Below are 19,006 nucleotides of genomic sequence, written 5' to 3'. Positions count from 1 at the left end.
GTCCATCAGGAACTAATTTTTTAATATCTTTGGACAAAGGCATTACCTTGGATGTAAAAGATATGATACATTTCTCTGTGATTAATTCAGTGACAATAAGAATTTTGTAGTGGATCTTCACTAAGAATCCTGGTGAATACAAGAAAATTATCATGGACCCGATGAACTCCCCAAACCTTATCATCCCACATATCAAAAGCTGTTCTTAAGAGTTTTGAAATCCAGTCAAGTGGACTTCTTCATCAAATCTAATTTAATCCTGAAGTGGCAGATTTTGAGGAAAAAGAAAATACTAAATGATGATTTTGGAATCTAACAAAAAAAACCCAATACAACATGGCCTTCAGTGTTCATTCACGTACTGTATATCCCTGGATTATTTCAAGTTTCAGTGCATTCTGAAAACATTAAATAATTGATGTGAGATATAATCAACACACAGTTACACTCTTTTTCTTGAAATTTTCAGAATGCTTGTAAATATAAGCCTAGATCAGGGATAGGCAACCTTGGCTCTTTTATGACTCGTGGACTTCAACTCCCAGAATTCCTGAGCCAGCACAGCTGGCTCAGGAATTCTGGGAGTTGAAGTCCACGAGTCATAAAAGCCAAGGTTGCCTACCCCTGGCTAGATGATGCAGACCTTACACCTCATATTGAGGCTAAAGAAAGTCATAAAATTAAGCTTGTCTCAAATAGCTTAATACTTAACGTGAATTTAGTATTTCTTTACCAGAGCATTAAGGATTTTATTATCATTTTGTGCTGAAAGGGTCTGAAAAACCATATCTTTTTATCTGCTAGAAACCTCAGGGGATGTTTATTTCTTAGCTTAGATGCTTTTTTTTCAGATAAAGAAATCTACATTCAGCTTGAATGGTTTATTTAGGGCAGAATGGCTTCCTTGTGCTAATCATGAACTAGTCCTGGAAGCCTTTCATATTAGTCAACAGACATCTCTTCAGCATGCATTAGAAAGCTTCCTTTCCTGTAATTCCACACAGCAAGTGAAGGTTGCCCGGGTTTGGTTCAAAATAAACAATAGGGACCCGAAGGCTGAAGACAGAAAAGCCATTTCATGTGGCTTTAAAATCTTAAAAATATTCTTGTGACTTTAAAGTTGATTGAATAAAAGCAAACTGGTACCATTTCAGCTCTTCAACCAACTGTCTATGCTTGGTCATAATACTGTAGGTGGATCGAGTACTCTATTTTCTTCATCGGATGTTAGACTCACACATATACAAATAAGTACACATATCTGTTTGTTCCACGTATTATATGTTTAAGATTTTATTCAGGAGCTCAAGATGGTATACATAGTATTTCCCTCTTCAATTCTACCCTCACGCTTCTCCTATGAGAAAACCTAAAAGGGGGGGGAGGTACTCTGTGAGGCTGAGGACAGGACATTTGATCTTAAGAGTCTCCCCAGTTCTATTCCAGGGCTCTAAGTGCAGCATGACAGTTTGGAGAGCTCCGGGCTATCATTTGGGAAACTCACTGAGAAAAATAGAGACCATACCCCAAATGGCACTAGTGAGCTTTGCATGTTAGCAGTGTTCCATGTACCTCCTGAATATCTTACTTTCCGATTATTTAAAGACAATCATTTTTTAAATTGCTTACATATAAAAGAAAAGACTTGTTGAAACAGTACTGGCATCAAATGCCATCTTGGTTGGCAGGTGTAAGGGCTGTAGAAGCAATTTACAACAAGCCATAGTTTCTTTTCTTGTGAGTGGTGGTCATGCATTTTGCCACTGGGGAGAAAATGGGCCAAACGCAGGTTCTCTTCCTGAACTCCTTCATGGTGGGTTTCTCTGTGAAGAAGCTGGGGGAGGTCACCTACCTCAAGGTAGTTTTGAACCTTCCAAACTGGACTACCTACTTAACATTCATCGATGTCTTCATCTGTTTCTACTGAGTCACACTGCTGATAGCATGGTGGTTGTTGAACAGGAATTGAGTTCCATATCTAGCAAATGCCATCTATCCACTGGCATCATACTAAATGATCTGTTTGCTTCCCTCACTTGCAGTTGGTGCAGATACCCCGAGCAATAATTTCTGTCTGCGTGCCACTTTGCTGTACCTTCATAACACTAGTGATATTAGTGAATTAGTTACTAAGGTCTAGCTAGAACATGACATTTTAAAAGAGATAAAAGTAGGTTTAGTCAATTAAGCTGCTTCTAGCAACATATATAAAAATAAAAAATAGTTTTCTTAGTTCATAAGAAATTGAATAGTTTCCTTTTTCTCATATCAAAGATTTATCTAAGCCATAATCCTGTTTCTCAGAGCTATCACAGAAATGCTTCTAAAAGCTAAGCATGAAAACAATATACTATTGTTGCTTGTCCTTGACATATGTTGTCTGGATCACATTCTCTAATCACATGAAATGGCTGTTAAAAATATATCTGTCTGCTCATATGGCTATCATCTGCACACATGGCTATCATGTCTTCAACTATCTTTATACATTTTAATATGTATTCTAATTTCATGTTAAAACCCGTATGGCTTTGCCATGAATGCATTCCCATCCGTTTCTTTGGTGTCATCCTGAGTTCCAGTGTAAGAGCAGGAGTGATTTCTCTCTCCCCCAGTGCTCATTGCTGTATCTCACTTCACTCGTTCTCTAAAACAAAACTTGAAAGCATTGTGCATGGACAATGGGAGGTCAATTGGATTTTTCAAAGTACTCTAATGTGCAAAGAAATTTAAGAAATAATCAAGATTTTATATGTAGCCAAAAGTCCAATAACAGTTCTAATTTTCAAAGGTAGTACCAGGTTTGAGGACTCAATAAAAAAAACTTCTGGGCATCACTATAGGTTGTAAATCTATCGCCAATTTATACCTGCACAAACAAAAGAACACAAACACAACACATTTAAAAGAGGGAAAGCAGTAACTGATGTGCAGCTCCCAGCACTCTGGAGATGTCAGAATAGGCAGCTTTAACTGCACCAGCTTGGATTTCTACAGTAGTATAAGCAGCTGTAGGCTGCTGCACCATCTACACCACTAGGTTTGTCTGCTTTGTAATACACCATGAAGTTTCACTATTGGTTGTTTAAAGGGATGCCAAGTCTATTCTTGTATGTTACAGTTAATATTTGTATTGCTTGTAATGTTTATATCATATGGCTGTGTACGTCCTCAAATCAACGAGTACGGTTGCCTCCTGAATTTTGCAGATGTAAGATAAGCTGATAATGTGTGCCTTTTGGAGAGCTAAATAAAAGAGGGCCTGTCCCAGCATTTCAAGACTCTTTCTTTGTACTTGCCCTTGCCTAAAAATCCTTCAAAATTAAATAATTCAGAATTACCCGTTAGAAACATGGCTAAAACTCATCGTAGAAACAAAAAAGGAAACTGCAGCTACTATTAAGCATAAGCCATTTAATGGGGGAGGAGGGAAACCCTCAAAATTAAGGGTGTTTAGAAAAAGCGGACATGTGATGCGACACCCAGAAAAATACGGCATACTCCATTTAATCCTCCAGGGAAAGATTGAAGGCAAACAAGGTCCAGGCAGAAGAAGAACATCATGGCTTCAAAAATCTAAGGGACTGGACAAAACTCAGCAGCACCTTTTCGTGTGGCTGCTGATAAAAACAGGATCGCCAACATGATCGCCAACGTCCGATAATGGATATGGCACAAGAAGAAGAAAAAGCAGATTCACTGATAATGTTCTAAAGTTTGAAATAAGACCTCCTTACATATATTTGGTAATTGTTAATGCCTGGAGGAGTCAATGCGCATCATCTGAGCTATGTAATAACAAAATCAGCATCATGCAGCCCTATATCTGTTTGGAGTATTAAAATCTTGGTAGGAAGATCAGAAAGGGAGGGATGAGATTCAGTTTCCTCCTCATGCTGATCCCTGCCCAGAGTCAATAAAAATAGATAGGAAGCTGAATAATATATTTTAGATACTGGCTGAGTTTATTCATCATGCAAAGTCATAAATCAAAGGAAAAGGAAGGCCAAGATGAAAGATAACTTAGTGGCCTTTTTCATTTTTGGGTTTGGAAAAATCCTCTAGAATTATTTCTTTAATCGCTGTTTCTTCAGCTTTATTCCCTTTTTAAAGGAGACCTTAATACAAGAAAATGCATGATAAAAGCTCTGCAAGGACTGGTTTTATAAGGCAATAATATGGAGTTCCAAACAAATACCTCCCAATCTCCCAATTTCAACTCGTGGCTTTCACCATCTGTAAATGACTATTAATGAAGTTCGCCTAAACCTGAGACTGGCTGAGGAGACCGATTATGTCAGAAATGAGTGAAAGACCTCAGCAACCTAGCTCTTAAGTTGTGCAAAAAGCATGAATTGTAATATAATGGGAGATTTTTCAAATAAATACAAGTTAACCGTGTTAATGGTGTAGGGACGGTGATCCCTGCTGCTTTCTGGCAAACAATGGACAAAATGAAAACCTGACAGCTTAATTTGGCAGGTTTTATTCTTTCACTTTCTATTATACAAAATACTTTACAATTTAAAAACATTTTCCCAACAAAAATCATATACATATATTTATATTTAAAGAGCCAATTACACCAAAGGGAAAAGCCTGATGAAGAGAGAGATAGCCCATCCATTTTATTGATGAGGAACCAAAATGGCAGAGGGGTAATTAAGAGAAAGTTCTTGGCCCACACTTTGTGTCTCTGATAACTGCCAAGTCTTCCCAGATATATTCTGACTTTAATAAATACACGGCTGCTCCTTTCCCATCTCTGGGGTGGTGACCTCAGCTACGTTGCTACTTCATAAGTGGTGTTCATTCCCTTTCTGTTGTCCCTTTAACATTAGAAGCACTTTTCAAGTCCAGAGCCCAAAATTCATACTTTGATTCATCCTTCTGCAAAAGGGCTTTTCAACGAAATCATCTCAACCGGGTGCGCAAAAAACCACCAGCATTCACTCTGATTTAGTAGGCAAAACTAATGTCCTTCTTCAAGGGCCAGAATTCCTTCCCTTGTATCAGAGAGACTGACCTATAAGAAAAAAGCCCACTACATTTAAATCTGTGCCTACAAGACACCACTGCAGGGAAATTTAAATACTTTTCTGCTCAAAGGGTTTTTTTCCTAGACTAAATTTTGCAGGCTGGGACAGGCACACAGTAGGTACCATTCCTTGCTGGATTTGCATAGGTTAAGGAAGCTTAATTTTACAGAAATATGATCCAGCACAACATGTAAACCAGTGACCTGCCCTAAAAAGGAGACCAAAAATAGATGTATATGTTGTTTTCAGGAACAGCTTTAGAATTAAGAGAGAAGTGTCCCTGACTCAGCCATGTTTGTCTGGGTGGAAAGAGAAAGAAGGGACTGGTGCGGAAGAGGGCCCCTCCCGCATTCACAGGGGAGCCCATCAATGAGTCACTGCTGAATAGCAAAAGCCTGTAGGAGGGTAGGAAGGTCATGGGCATCTGCAGCTTCATAGAGGCTGTTCTGGCCCAGCATGGAGAGAGCCATACGGAGGGTGCTCCAGATGTTGTCAGACATGGCTCCCTGTTGACCCCGTGGCCCACGACTCTTCTGCTGCATCTGCAGGGCTTCCAAGAAGTGTTCTATAGCCTCTCTGTCAAGACAGCAGCATACGGCAAGGAAGGGAGTTAGAGTGATCAAGAATAGCTCACAGTCCAGGCTTGTCCCAAATGTTAGCCACAGGGAGAAGGAAGGAGCAGTTCTAAGACTTTCATTTCCCATACACCTTAGGCGCTCTTTGCTGGTTTCGCCAAAACAAATACTTAACTTTGGATCATCTTTTATTCGATTTTACCTCTCACCTTTGTTACTTTAAAGGTAACTCAAAGCAGGGAACATATCAAATACTCCTATTTACCCCACAACAACAACCCTATGAGATGAGTTGAATCGAGTTTGACTGGCCCAAAATCATCCAGACAGCTTTCATGCCTAAAGCGGGCACAGAACTCAAAATCTTTTGGTTTCTAGGCCTCAACACCTTAACCACTATTTTATTTTCCTCAGTAAATAAATGAACACATATAATGTTTTTGACTCGTTTGCTTAATTGGGTTCTCTTGATCCACTTTTAGGACGTGTGGAAAACGGATCACATTTTAGGTCATATTTATGCAGGAATATTGAACATTCAAAAGGGTTCACAAACTTTTAAGCACCATCTGTAGATGAGACACACCAAAAGCCGGTGAATATGACCTTTTGAAAGAGGAGGTGAAATGAGCGAAGGCACTATTAAGTCAACAGTGATGGCAATTTCTCTGGGTTTCAGAGTGGCCTGATCCACCACTCGTGTAGTAGCTCAAGTCTATGGTGGCCTCGTCTAATCAAAAGCAGCAGTAGAACCAACCTCAGCTTTAAAGCCACTCAACTCACCTATGGGCCCCTAAGTTGATACAACTAATGCCTAGGTTGTAGCGAGAACGTATATAGCCCGGCTGCAGTTCCAGCGCCTGGCGGTAAGCAGCTACAGCTTCCTCACTCCGATTCCCGTTGGCTAAGGTAGCTCCCAACTTGTTCCAAAGGAGATGATCCTAGAAGAGGGAAGCAGGTTCGATCAGACTTGGTAGAACAACTTTGGTTTTTCCTCCCCTCCCCTGAAACAACACATTCTTCTCAAACTTTCTGGGTTTCAAGACTATTTGCTTAGTCTTGGTCTTTATCTTCAGTAGCTCATCACTGTGCCTTTCTATAGGCCTCCCTCCCATTTTCCCCTTCAATAACAATCCTATGAAGTACTGACCGCAATTAAGTTCCTTAGTCGTTCTATATTTCTCTTTCCCTTACAATGGATAAAGATTGCAGGGAAAGTATGATAGCTAAGGGGTTAACAACCAAAAAAGCCACTTCTTGGGGGTGGGGGCGGAGATTTCTCTCTCTCTGATTGAAGTCTCCTATCTGTCATGCCCATAGGAAACAGATTCACCTCCTTTGCAAGATTGTGGTAAAGGCTAGAAGTGCTCTAGCTTTAGATAGCATTCATAAGTGCTTCTCTTAGTTTTTACTGAGGTGGCTGTACTTTGATATCGATGGAGAAATATCACTTTTGGTATTTCCCCATTGATTTCCATACCACTTTTGGTATGGAGGAGTCTTAAGAGCTGACTCCTGCCCTCAGAAACAGCCTCAGTGAGAAAACAATGCCACCTTCTCCTACTACCCTTTTCCTCTCCCCGTGCCTTCCTTACATTTGGGCGTGCGCTCAGGGCAGCAGTGAAGCAATCCACAGCTTTCTCATACTCGCCACTCAGGTTGAAGAGAACACCCAGGCCACATTGTACATCAGCATCCACAACATCGGGGTTGGTACGGACAGCTGCCAAGAACAATTCCTTCACCTCGTGAAAAAGTGAGCTGAGGAAGGGAAAAAATGAAGAGACCAATGTGGTAAGAAGGGCGACCGCCAGTCCCATCTTGCTTTATTATCACTGGAGATTTTTAAGAAGAGGCTAGACAGTCACTTGTCTGAGATGGTATAGGTTCTCCTGCTTGAGCAGAGGACTGGACTAGAAGGCCTCCAAGGTCCCTTCCAGCTCTATTCTATTCTATTTGCCCAGTTCCCATTTATTGCTCATTTTGCACACTCACTCAGTTAGGAGGGAACCCAGAACACGTTTGGAGGATCCAAGACCTGGGCTAGAATTCTCCCCTTCGGGTTCTTTTCCCGTCAGATGAGCATAGGCTGGTTTGTGGTGCAACCAGTCACGCAGGGTTTCACATGCCTGTTTCTGCAGTGATTCATTGGTAAAACTGACAGCTAAAGCCATAAGTGCAGTGAGGTTTCCGGGCTGCAACTCCAGGCACCTACAGGAAGCAGGAAAATCATACAGGTAAAACACCAAGGGATACAACTGCAACTGGTGCAATCCTATCCCTTTGATTTGCCAACCCAATTCTTTCTGCGCTAAGAAAGAAAATCCTGCTGACCCCACATCAAAGGGCCAGCTGCAAACAATGGATTTGGTTTCGTTTCAGGTGAGGAGAAGATGCAAGGGTGTAGCTTAAGTTCGCACACATCCCCAAAGAGTCAGCTTCATTGGCCTTTAGACTTTGGACTACCAAACTGGAAGGTCCCAAGGCCTTGCACTTCGGCTGCTCGGGAAGGTTACTTACTGTCGAAGGGCACTTATTGCAGCAAGTTCTTGTTCATTCTCAGCTTGGGTGGTTCCCAGGTACTGCCAAGCCTAACACAAAGACATGACAAAAACAAGAGAAGGGGCTGATGTTTGCAAATCTTCTTTTCTCCTCTCCATCTTTTTTTGTCACTGCAGGGGGGAAAAATATTTCTGGGGAGGAGGGGGTGCACACTTGACAACACATCAAAAGCAACCAGCTGGCCCAGAGAGCCAGTGATTTAAGCATGCTCAAGCAGCTGCTCTCGGGATTGATCAGAATGGCGGTGGAGGTATAAGGCAAAATCCCAATTGGTGCCTGAAGCAGCCACTTCTTTCCCTCTCATGGTTAACCCGGCTTTGGGAAAACATCAGAAACCATGACCCAGAAGGTGGCACGCACCCCAACCCTGTCCAGGAATGAGACCGAAGAACTGAATTCTGATCTGAAGCAACTCTGCTCCAGTTCTGCAAAAGAGGAACATGATGTGAAAACTGACTTGACTTCATCATTGCCTAAACCTGATTTCGGCTCACAGTTTGCCAAACGGAAACGGGAGGGGAAGTTGGTAAATTCCTTGGGAGGGGGAAAAATTAAGGAATGCATGAGAGTCTTCTGCTGCCTGAGAGGAGATACCCACCAAGGTTCAAACGGCACAGACTGTTTTCCCAAAACAAAAGCACTGCATGTAATTGGTGGACAATGAACTGTGGGTGGCCCAGGGAAGAAAAGGGGTTTTTTTAGCTATGCCGATATTCGCAGGAAAACCTCAGAACTGATTTTGCTTCAGCTGTACCTAGATGGACTTTCAATAAAGTTTTACTCTTGGTGAACTCTTTTTTAGACTCTGCAAACTGCGACAGTTCAGTCCTTGGCACCCAAGTAAAGCCACCCACCTCCAATTACAAATGTTACAAAGGAATATATCTAATTCCATGTGATCAAAGATGGTCCTCCCTGCAGCACACAGGGGCTAAGCTGCCATTTGACATAAGCCAAGGCAGAGAGATGCTGGCCCTCCTTCACTCACCTCCATGTGATCGGGCTTTTGTTGCACAGCAGCCTCAAAGAATAAGACAGCATTGGGGAGATGCCCCTCCTCCAGACATTTCAGCCCCTCCTCAAAAGCCTGCGGGTGGTCCCGTACAGGATTTTCTTCTTCAAACTGGTATCCCTACAAGGGAGGAAGAACAAAACATCAGTTGCTTCTAAAGGCTGCTCCCAGGATGTTAGGAAAGAGATGGGACACTTGCTACTCCACAGCAGGGTTTTGCTGTTTGTTTAAGGTACAACAACAGGAAGGACTAGTCCATCTGCTTTTCTCTTCTGCTTGCAAGTCCAGGGCAGTCTATCTCTCCTTGCCAATTAATCAGAGTGTGGGACAGCACTGAAGAGGCTAAGTGGGGTCTTAGGTGCAGAGGTAAGTAAGCAGAGAGCATCTTCTATCTCTAGACACACCTTCTACCTTCTGCAGGAAAATGGGCATAGCTCATGTCACTTGCCTCCAAAATTCTAGAAATTACATGATGAAAAAACTAACACTTGCAGAGAAGGCGGAGGCAGATAATTGCATCTACTCATCCTCGAAGTGTACCCTAAGAGCACTTTGTCAATATGGCCCCACCACCTGCCTCAGGGCCCAGCTTCTATTGGCTCTGGGGGGGGGGGCAAAGTGGCAAGCTACTGAAGGATGCATTTGGATAACCACCCAGAGCCAAGATGCATTAAAATGAGAAAAATTTGGAGGCATGCAGTTAGCAGGAGAGAAAGAAGATAGTGCAAAGAAAAAGTTATACTCTGTTTACTCCATCTTGTTTTTTAAAAAAAATAAGGATCTCTTATGTTTTATTTATTCAACCTTTTTTTATATATAAAAGTTGCTATCCACACCAGTCGCTAGTAAGAGTTGTACCATCAAGAAGAAAAATGAGGGACAGAGAGTACAAAGCCCAGCATCCTTTCTGCAACAGGTACCTTGTCGTAAGTGGAGCTGGCAAGATCCTCATACTCCGTTAGCCAAGGATGAGCCTCTGCATCTCGCTTGGCCATCTCCTCCCACTCAGCCTGCAATTTGTCCCAAAAATCCACATCTGACTAGAGAAAGGAGAGAAAAGAAAATATCCAGGTTTCTCCCTCAAATAAATGTATTAGAGAGGGTTCCTATCACAGAAGAAAGCGGGCCACGTCCATTACCTCCACAGCAGTCTTGGCCTGCTCAAATTCTGGATCCAGGTCCAGTGCATTCCCAGTGTGTGCAAACTGATCTACCCAGGCTTCAGATGTATCCTAAGAAGAGAAGGCAGAGGGGGGGAAAATCTTCTAAAAGAAAGCTAAATACGCAAAGCAACATATAACATTCAGGCTATTTTGACAGAATTAGGAAGGGGATGACTTTGATCTGCTCCTCATCTACAGATGCTCTGCTCAGTTCTGGGCCCCAAATCCACTTACTGGCTACATGGAGCAAGCTGCCATGAGTTCTCCTGCTGAAAGCAGCAAGCAGCAGACAGGAATCCTACCTGCTGCTGAATAAACTCAGTTGCCCATTGCTCTGCCTTATCCTGGTCCCTGGGATTAATGGTCACCCGATTGGCCTCGATGGACACCCTCCCATCTCCAATCTGGCGAACAAATTTTACGAACTGCATGAAGAAAGGAGACACAGGTAGAGATTATCATTATTCATGTCCTTTCACCTCCAAAATATATTGTTTGCCTGGATTAGCCTGTACCTGGCCTGAGCAGACCTTCCAAGAAAAGGCAAAAGACCTGTTCAGCTTTACTGGGCACATGGGAATCAGCGGTTATGTAAAATAATTACACAATAATAGCAATAAGGCTCTAGAAAACCCTCCAAAAAGGTTACTGTACAGGTCAAAAACCAGGTTAAGTCCTGCTACAGAACTACCCCTTTTCACCCAGTCTCATCCCAAATTTATCTTGATCTGACAACAAGAGTAAAATCTGGCCTCACAGTTTCTAACTAATCCTTAAGAATATGAATGCTGTTCTACCATGAATGATTGCAGTGAGGAAGCAGGGAAGGGTGTCTGTGTTAACAAAAACTCCATTATGATACTGAGGACAAGAACTACTCAGATGATTGTGCCTTGCATGAGATTCACTGATGAAAGGCAGAAGGCTCAGCAGAAAGAGGAGCTTCCAACCTGGTGCATGGTTATATTTAACTCTGCATTTTCTAATGGGTTTTATCCATAACTGCCCAGCAGGCTTCATTAGTGAGCAAGCTTTCATTAGGAAATCATTAGGACAAATTCCAAAACTCTAGCCATTATATTACACTATTGACAGTGAAGCACCAATCTTCTAAGACAGTCTTTCCAAATGCAATGGTCTTCAGATGTGCTAGAATTCTGAAACCTAACACATCTGGAGATCAGAAAAGAAAGGCTATCCTTAAGAAAATCAAGAGATGTGGAATCCTTCATTTTCCTTATGAGGTAATAATAAATCAACCTAACCAGTTCAGGGGGGGAAGCCATTGCATTTTCATTTTTCACAGGGGTGGGGGATACGTAGCCCATAACAAGCCCTCTTCCCTCATTTTGCTGTCTCTGGCAGCCCATCCAGTCAGATGGTCAACAGGCTGGAGAAAGCCCTGACGATTCATAGCAATGCATGTTGATTACTTTAAATCAGGACATTGGGAAGAAAAGATGATGCACAAGGAAGCAAAGAAAGGGTGGTGGTGGCTTGTGTGTATGTGGGTACACATATGGCCCTGGAAGCTGAAAATTTTGATAGCTAATGGAGTTTAAATGAGTTACAGGATCAAATACACTGGCATGCACATACCCACAATTATTTTTTCTCCAGTCTTACAACTTTGCGCTATTTCTTTTGAAGAAAACACCAGTCATATTTTTACCTCAGAATCATTCAGCTTGGGATCGTCCACTTTTGAAAGAAAATCATTAGCTGTTTTTTTCAGATCGTCTTCAGGCTGGTATTCCTCATACCTATGACCAGAACAAACCGGGCAGAGTCAGGATAAACTAAAACAATGCTATGTTCAAAAGTGATTTGATCCTTTGCACTATATTTTTATTTATTCCTTATCCCATGTTCCAGTTTGCAATTCAAACCCTAGTTTGAATTTTAACATAAAATTTGAGCTTAAAAAATGAACATAGATTGAAGCAATTTACAAATATTATAAAAATTAAAATAAAAAGCAAGCCCCAACCAATTTCACCTATAGAAGCAAAATAGTAGCACATAACCCTTACAACAAGAATATAAAATAAGTAAAATAATTCACAAACCGTAACAAAACTCTTTTGTTTCTAGGGATAAGTACAGAAAAGTCTCTATTCCACCCATTCTCTTAGAAGGCCCCTAAAGATATCTTGGTTTTCACACAGAAACATGAGAGAACAAACAAGCTTTTATTATCTGGAACAAGGCAATTAAGAGCTTCAAGAAGTACAAGAATACACTGATTTGGATCCAGAGTAAACTGTCTCCTAAAGGATATTTAAAATCTGAAAGAATGTGTTTCTCTTATCTGGCCCAGGTCAGTCTAGTAGCTTAGTTCAATTGGTACTTTAGTTTAAACGTACCACCACGTACAAAGTGTAGTGGTATACAATCCAAAAAGAGATTGCAGCTGGGAATCAACCAAAATGAAAAGGTGACACAGATACCACCTGGACATTTAAAGATAAGAGTGGGTTTAATGCTACCTTGAATTGTCTACATGGTCCTTCAAGGGAGATACAATTATCTCCACTTAGATGAATTTCCTACATTAACACTGCCATTTATTTGACTGAACTCACTTGATTAAACTCCATCTCATCGGTTGAACTCAGTCACTGCATACATAGTTAAATCTGAATCTGAGCAGAGTTGAAATATAAATTGAATCTGATCTTACCCCAAATCCTTAGATAACCTCATTCAGTATTTCAAGTGGATGCCATATTCAGCACCACAAATATGATGAAGCACATTTTGCAAACAAAATACGAATATCTAGGTCTCTGGAATCCAGTGTACCCACTCACTGTCTGAAATCTGCTCCTATTGGATACTCTATCAAATTGTCTTTGACATCAGCTTCTAATTCTGCTTTCTTCACAGGAGGTGGGGCAAGCTATGAAATGAATTGCCTTTAGAGTTTAAGCAAACGGATGGCCTCCTTGCTAATTAACTACTTAAGAGTAGTGCAAGAGATAAGGCATGGCTGCATTTCAATTTGCATGTCCAATTTTAACTCCATCTTGAACATATATCACATACATGGAGTTTACTTTTTAGTTTTCAGGAGTGGCTTTCAACCCTTAAAATTGCTGAATCTAATCCATCTTCAGAATATTTTATACATTTATTGAGAAAGAGACAATATACAGCCTGGATAGTCAGGCAGGCAGCAATGGAAACCCAACGCGCTTAAGAAAATGCTGTACAGGTAGTCCTCAAGTTACAACCACAACTGAGCCCAAAATTTCTGTTGTTAAATGAGACTTTTGTTAAGTGAATTTCATCCCATTTTACAACCTTTGTTGCCATAGTTATTAAGTGAATCACTGCAGTTGATAAGTTAGTAGCATGATGGTTAAGTGAATCTGACTTTCCCATTACTCTAATTGTCAAAAGGCCGCAAAAGGGCATCACATGACCTTGGGAAACAGCAACAGTCAAAAATATGAACCAGTTTGCCAATCATCTGAATTTTGATCACATGATCACGGGGATGCTGCAAAAGTTGTAACTTTGAAAAATGACAATGTCACATTTTTCAGTGCTGTTGTAACTTTGGTCACTCAGTGAGCTGTTGTAAGTTGAGGACTACCTGTATTTTTTTTCCAATGTGACAGGGGGTAGTATGGGATGATAATTTGGTAAATTTGTAAGGTCCTCCGTAGTTTAGAATCTCTTTCATAATAGTGGGAAATTCTGTCCCACTATTAAAAATTCTCTGGACTGAGGACCATTTGATCACCAGCACTCCTGTTGCTGCTGGATTTTCAGAAAGTTATAAGCTACGTAAGATAAGTAGGGTAAGAATGGGCCTGCCAGTGTTGGACTTGGAAAACCTTTCCAGGCATCTCAATGGATTCACGTGTAATTATCGGAAGAAACCACAGAGATACTCACCACTTATCAGCTGAGGCTTGATCTTCTGATTCACCTAGCCACAGTTTCTCCTCTGACTGCTCCAAGTATTCTTCTGCCCATTTGGCAGGAGATGCAGATAATGGATCTGTACAGAAATGGGATAAAAGTAAGTTAACTAAACAGCCTGGGAGAAGCAAGAAGGGGCACTGAGAAACAACAACAGTTATCAAACATCTTTGCACAGAAATACCTACTATCCTACTCAAAGTCAGCTTCAATTATCCTAGACCTAGCTAATGCCCTAGCTAATACCCTAGCCTAGCTAATACCCCAAAATATGAGTTATTACATAAAGTTATTCATAGTCTTCCAGCCGGGACACTGTTGTATTAGTCACCATCACCCATTTTAATTTGGAAAAAGTCCAGAGAAAGGCAACTGGGATTGGGAAAATGATTTTGAAAGCCCAACTGAAGACAATCAGGAAAGCACAGAGAAATGACTGAAGCAGAGCTCCAGTAGCAATTCTGCCTTGTCTACAAGTCTACCACGGCAAAGGGAAAAATAAAGTGACTCGCAAATTATTTAATTTGGATATAACAAGACTCTAGACAAAACATTTAACTCTGCAAATAACTATAAAACAGGACATGATTCCTAGAATTACACAATCTTCCTTCTCTACAAGGCCTTTGTACTTTTAAGGCCCTGTTGAAAAATTACATTCAATTCAGAATGCCATTTATGTATTGAAGGAAACTCTAGTTGAGCAAATCCTATGCGACATTAAACATGTATTCAGGTGGCACATGATTGTTAATTTAACTGCAATGCACCCAGTTTATTATTAGATTTATATCCTTTTTTTTTCGTCTAACGCAAAGTAGTTTACATGGGGATCACCCTTTTATCCCATGACTGAGAATGGAATTAAACCTGAATCCCTTTACTACTATGCTATATTGACTTCTCAAAACATGCTTTTCTAGAACATATGTTTTCTAGAAAAACCTACTTTTCTAGGTCTACAGACTTAAATCTTCAGAAGGCAAGACAGAAGAAAAAAAAGACTGCCTAAAAGAAGCTGAACAAGAAAGGAGATACTCTTTAGTACTATGCAGGAAACTTCCTTTATTCTGCCAATCCTGCACCCATTCCGTTTACAGTGGCTTCGTTTTTCCCACCCTGCTCCATTAAATGCAATAGATAAATAAATAATAATAAATAAGTAAATACCCGTAAACTCCTGTAAAGTGAGAGATGCCCACATCTTCCCAACAGCAGCCTTACCTGTAACCTCGGCAATGAACTCCTGGGACCAATCGGCACCATCATAATCTGCGGACACGTCAGCTGCATTATCAGATGCACCAAGGAAGTCCTGCGCCCAGTTTTCCGAGAGTGCCAGCGCTGCCACCCCTGGAGCTGAGGAACAGGAATGGGTCCCAATAAGTGTCCCAATATCAAACACACACACACACAGCACATCTCCCAATACATACAGGTGAGACCAATACCAGACTGTATTTTTTTCTATAATTCACAACCCTCTCCTTCCCCTTTTTAGAAACAAAAGGCCAGAGCCTGCCCTACTCCCTTTTGTCCAGAAGGTGTTTGGCTCTTCCTTGTTCACATTTACCTCTCTGTGGGGCCTGTCGGAAATTAGATTGCTCAATTTCCTGCATCTCAGCCAACAGATCATCCATCTTGAATGTTTGTGGGCCACAGGAGAGCATGGGGCCATTCTGCTCTTGAAGGAACTCTGCCACCAGCTGTCACAGAAAATGATACAGGAATTTGTGTGGGCAAAATGTACATCAGGGGCATGGAAATAAAGTCATAGAACAAGTCAAGAGTGGTGAGGAAGTTAGAAACAAATATGGGAAGGCTTACATCATCTTCAGTGGCTCTTCCAAGAGGTTTGGGTACCTAGAAAACAGAAGAGATGTGGTAATTATCTTGAGCTCCCTTTGCCCTCCGAGGCTCCATCTCACTTTGATATTATACAGCTCTTTAGACAATGAGAATGGTCAATTTTAAATCAGATGGAACTGTACATGGGAAAAGAAGATATAATGGTGGTTCTAATCTCTCCACATATCCTCAAGGAAGGATCCCTGCAAGACTAAATGTGGGAGATTCAGGTTATTGACAATATTTATTTCCATTCTTAATTGATTTAATTGATTTGATTTATTATATTTATACCCCGCCCTTCTCCCGGAGGACTCAGGGCGGCTTACAGCCAGGAGGACTCAGGGCGGCTTACAGCTCACTTCCATCCATGCACTATGGGTTTGAACCTAACTTGGCCTGAATAATTGTGTGCCTACATAATATATCTGTGGCAAATATGAGATTTGAAGCAGGAATTTTCCAGATCAACTTTTAATCAGCTCTTGAAACTGCCACTGTGAAAAAAAAACATTTTGGAAAGTCTACTGACCCTAAGCATGTACTGACAACTACCTTATAAGAAACCTAAAAACCTTCCAAGCCACACTCTTCCACAATTTGATTCACAGCTGAATTTATATACTGTATTAAATCACATTCTTTTAATTAAAATTTGTTGAATAAACACCAATGGCTGAATTAACTCACTGTGCTAAACTACACAAGTTACAGTTTAGTGCAATTATAAACTCAAACATAAAAGCATCCTATATTTAAATTTCCTATTTAATGGCAATATGACGACTATGACAAGAATGAAAAAAGAAAAGAAAACACATATCCTCAAACTATGCATTCAGAGACAGTTTCTAAAAGTACAGTGAACTGTAAGAGCCAACTAATAATCCTGGATCAAATAAAGGTGAAATTCATACGCTTTGATGCAATAAAAAATAGATACAATAGGAAAAAATATTCTGGGCAAAAGTGAGGAAAATACAAGGCAATCGAGACAACAGACAAGATGGATGTATGGCATCAAAGTGATTAGCAGAAAGTCCAGAGATGGGACACACATCAACATACTGAATGCTTTGTACCATCTCCAGAAGTTGAATTAGTTTCAGGCTCCCTAATATCCTAAATCAGCTTTATACGTATTCCAAGACAGAGCAATAGTATCCTAAAACAGTGTGTTAAACTTACCACATCTGCTATTGGACCAATGGGAGGCCACGCTAGGGAGCCGTGGAGTCCTTCCTGTTGCAGGCCCTTGTCCTGTGTGAAGTGGCTAGCCAGCTTCATCAGAGGATTAGAGCCCCCACACTCTGGCTCCACCAACTCCCTCATTGCCATGGTAGGTGGTGGAGAACTTGACACCCACACAACCCTCACCTGTCCAAAGAATAAAGAGTTGCACAGATTATATTTAGTTACAGTATATATAGAATTGTCTGCACGATTAGATTACTGGTCGGGCAACTTCGAAAAGGATCATGGAATGCAACTGCTGCAGCAGACGAAACAGAGACATCAATTTCCCTACTAATAGTAATGAATTTTGGAGCACCATCCCTAAAACCTATCTAAGTCATATCCAGATCTACCCATATATTTACTTACTTTATATATGTGCTTACCTATTTACATATGCATGATATATAATTTTATAGTGATTAACGCTGACATTACTTAACGACAAAGGAAAATCCAGGAAGTGTCAGCTAACCAACCATTATTGCCCAAAATGACAAGCAATGAACTATGGTTTGTTACCTTACCATATCAGGTATTAGATCAGTGAGCAGATGTCTGATCTATGGCTAGCACAAGACATGGTGCAACTCATCATGTAATACAAAATCACAATGTCAGGTTGATTAATCCAAGCCCTCATCCCAACCCCTACCCCCCAGTAACCACAAGTGTTGGAGCTCAGACCCAACTATTACAGTATTGTTAGCATGGTACTCAAATACCACTTACACTGACAATATTACTGTTTACTGGGGTTTACCGGAGTTTATATAAGCCAGCAAAACATACACTATGGCTGTCAAAGCACAATGCCTGTGTGCATACAACATGTTAAGGCAAATTATGATGGTTAGCATTTGCTTTAGCATGTTGCACAACTCTCGGCTTAAAACTGCACAATTACAAATCACTCCGAACTACATTTACCTACACACCCACAAATGAATTAAGTAACTCTAACAAACACATCTCACGCAGACTTATTAACCCAGGAAGCACCGTATACAGTATTCCCTTTCCAGCATACATTCAATCAGTGGCAAAATCTAAGCTACGTTCTCCTCTGCTAAGCCCTGATGCTTTCCAGTGGGCTACAGTTACCTAGCCGTCATTGAACCACCACCAGGGGCATGCAGTACTGTATACACGCATCTTGATCACTTCATAAAACCCGAGGAGCGAGTTAGAGCCGAAAGCAAGTTCTGGAGCTTATCCAGGACTGTGTCAATTGAGACACCAAGAGGTTTTCTAATCTATACTATCCTAATAGCCAGCACTGGAAAAAAACGAAAGCGACAATGCAAGCCGGACTTGATTTCAGGAATCTCGACGACTCTGCTGCACGCCTGGCTGAATAACCAGTCTCCGCCGCCGGAAAGGTTTGGGGATGAAATTAACCAGCTCACCAGGCTTCCAAGGCCTTGCTTCTCTCCACTTCAGAGCTCGCCTTTCCCAGCAGCCGTATAGTGCCCTTGTGAAGGNAGAGAGAGAGAGAGAGAGAGAGAGAGAGAGAGAGAGAGAGAGGAAAGAGAGGGAGAGGAAAGAGGCATAAAATAATTCATTTGCATTTAATTGTAATGGTTCAAAGAATGTTCGGAAAAATGTTCGGCCCTCCAGCACGTTCACTTCATCCAA

The 19,006-nt window shown here is 41.1% G+C and overlaps 1 protein-coding gene across 1 annotated transcript; it reads right to left on the bottom strand.

The window, feature by feature from the left end:
- Nucleotides 1-4,530: 4,530 nt before the first annotated feature.
- On the bottom strand, nt 4,531-18,835 carry PEX5 (peroxisomal biogenesis factor 5). The gene is made up of 16 exons (XM_015814033.1): nt 18,778-18,835; nt 17,321-17,509; nt 16,112-16,147; nt 15,858-15,990; nt 15,509-15,643; nt 14,258-14,363; nt 12,024-12,114; nt 10,654-10,776; nt 10,328-10,420; nt 10,109-10,228; nt 9,165-9,308; nt 8,135-8,205; nt 7,610-7,825; nt 7,210-7,375; nt 6,398-6,555; nt 4,531-5,615 (listed from the first exon to the last, which is right to left on the bottom strand). The coding sequence occupies exons 2-16, from the start codon at nt 17,468-17,470 to the stop codon at nt 5,414-5,416; spliced, it is 1,944 nt and encodes a 647-aa protein (XP_015669519.1). The 5' UTR covers nt 17,471-17,509; nt 18,778-18,835; the 3' UTR covers nt 4,531-5,413.
- Nucleotides 18,836-19,006: the final 171 nt, after the last annotated feature.

Source organism: Protobothrops mucrosquamatus, unplaced genomic scaffold, assembly GCF_001527695.2.
Source record: "Protobothrops mucrosquamatus isolate PMUCROS unplaced genomic scaffold, P.Mucros_1.0 scaffold212, whole genome shotgun sequence".
In the NCBI taxonomy this organism is placed as follows: domain Eukaryota; kingdom Metazoa; phylum Chordata; class Lepidosauria; order Squamata; family Viperidae; genus Protobothrops; species Protobothrops mucrosquamatus.
This window is presented reverse-complemented; position numbering and strand designations above follow the sequence as displayed.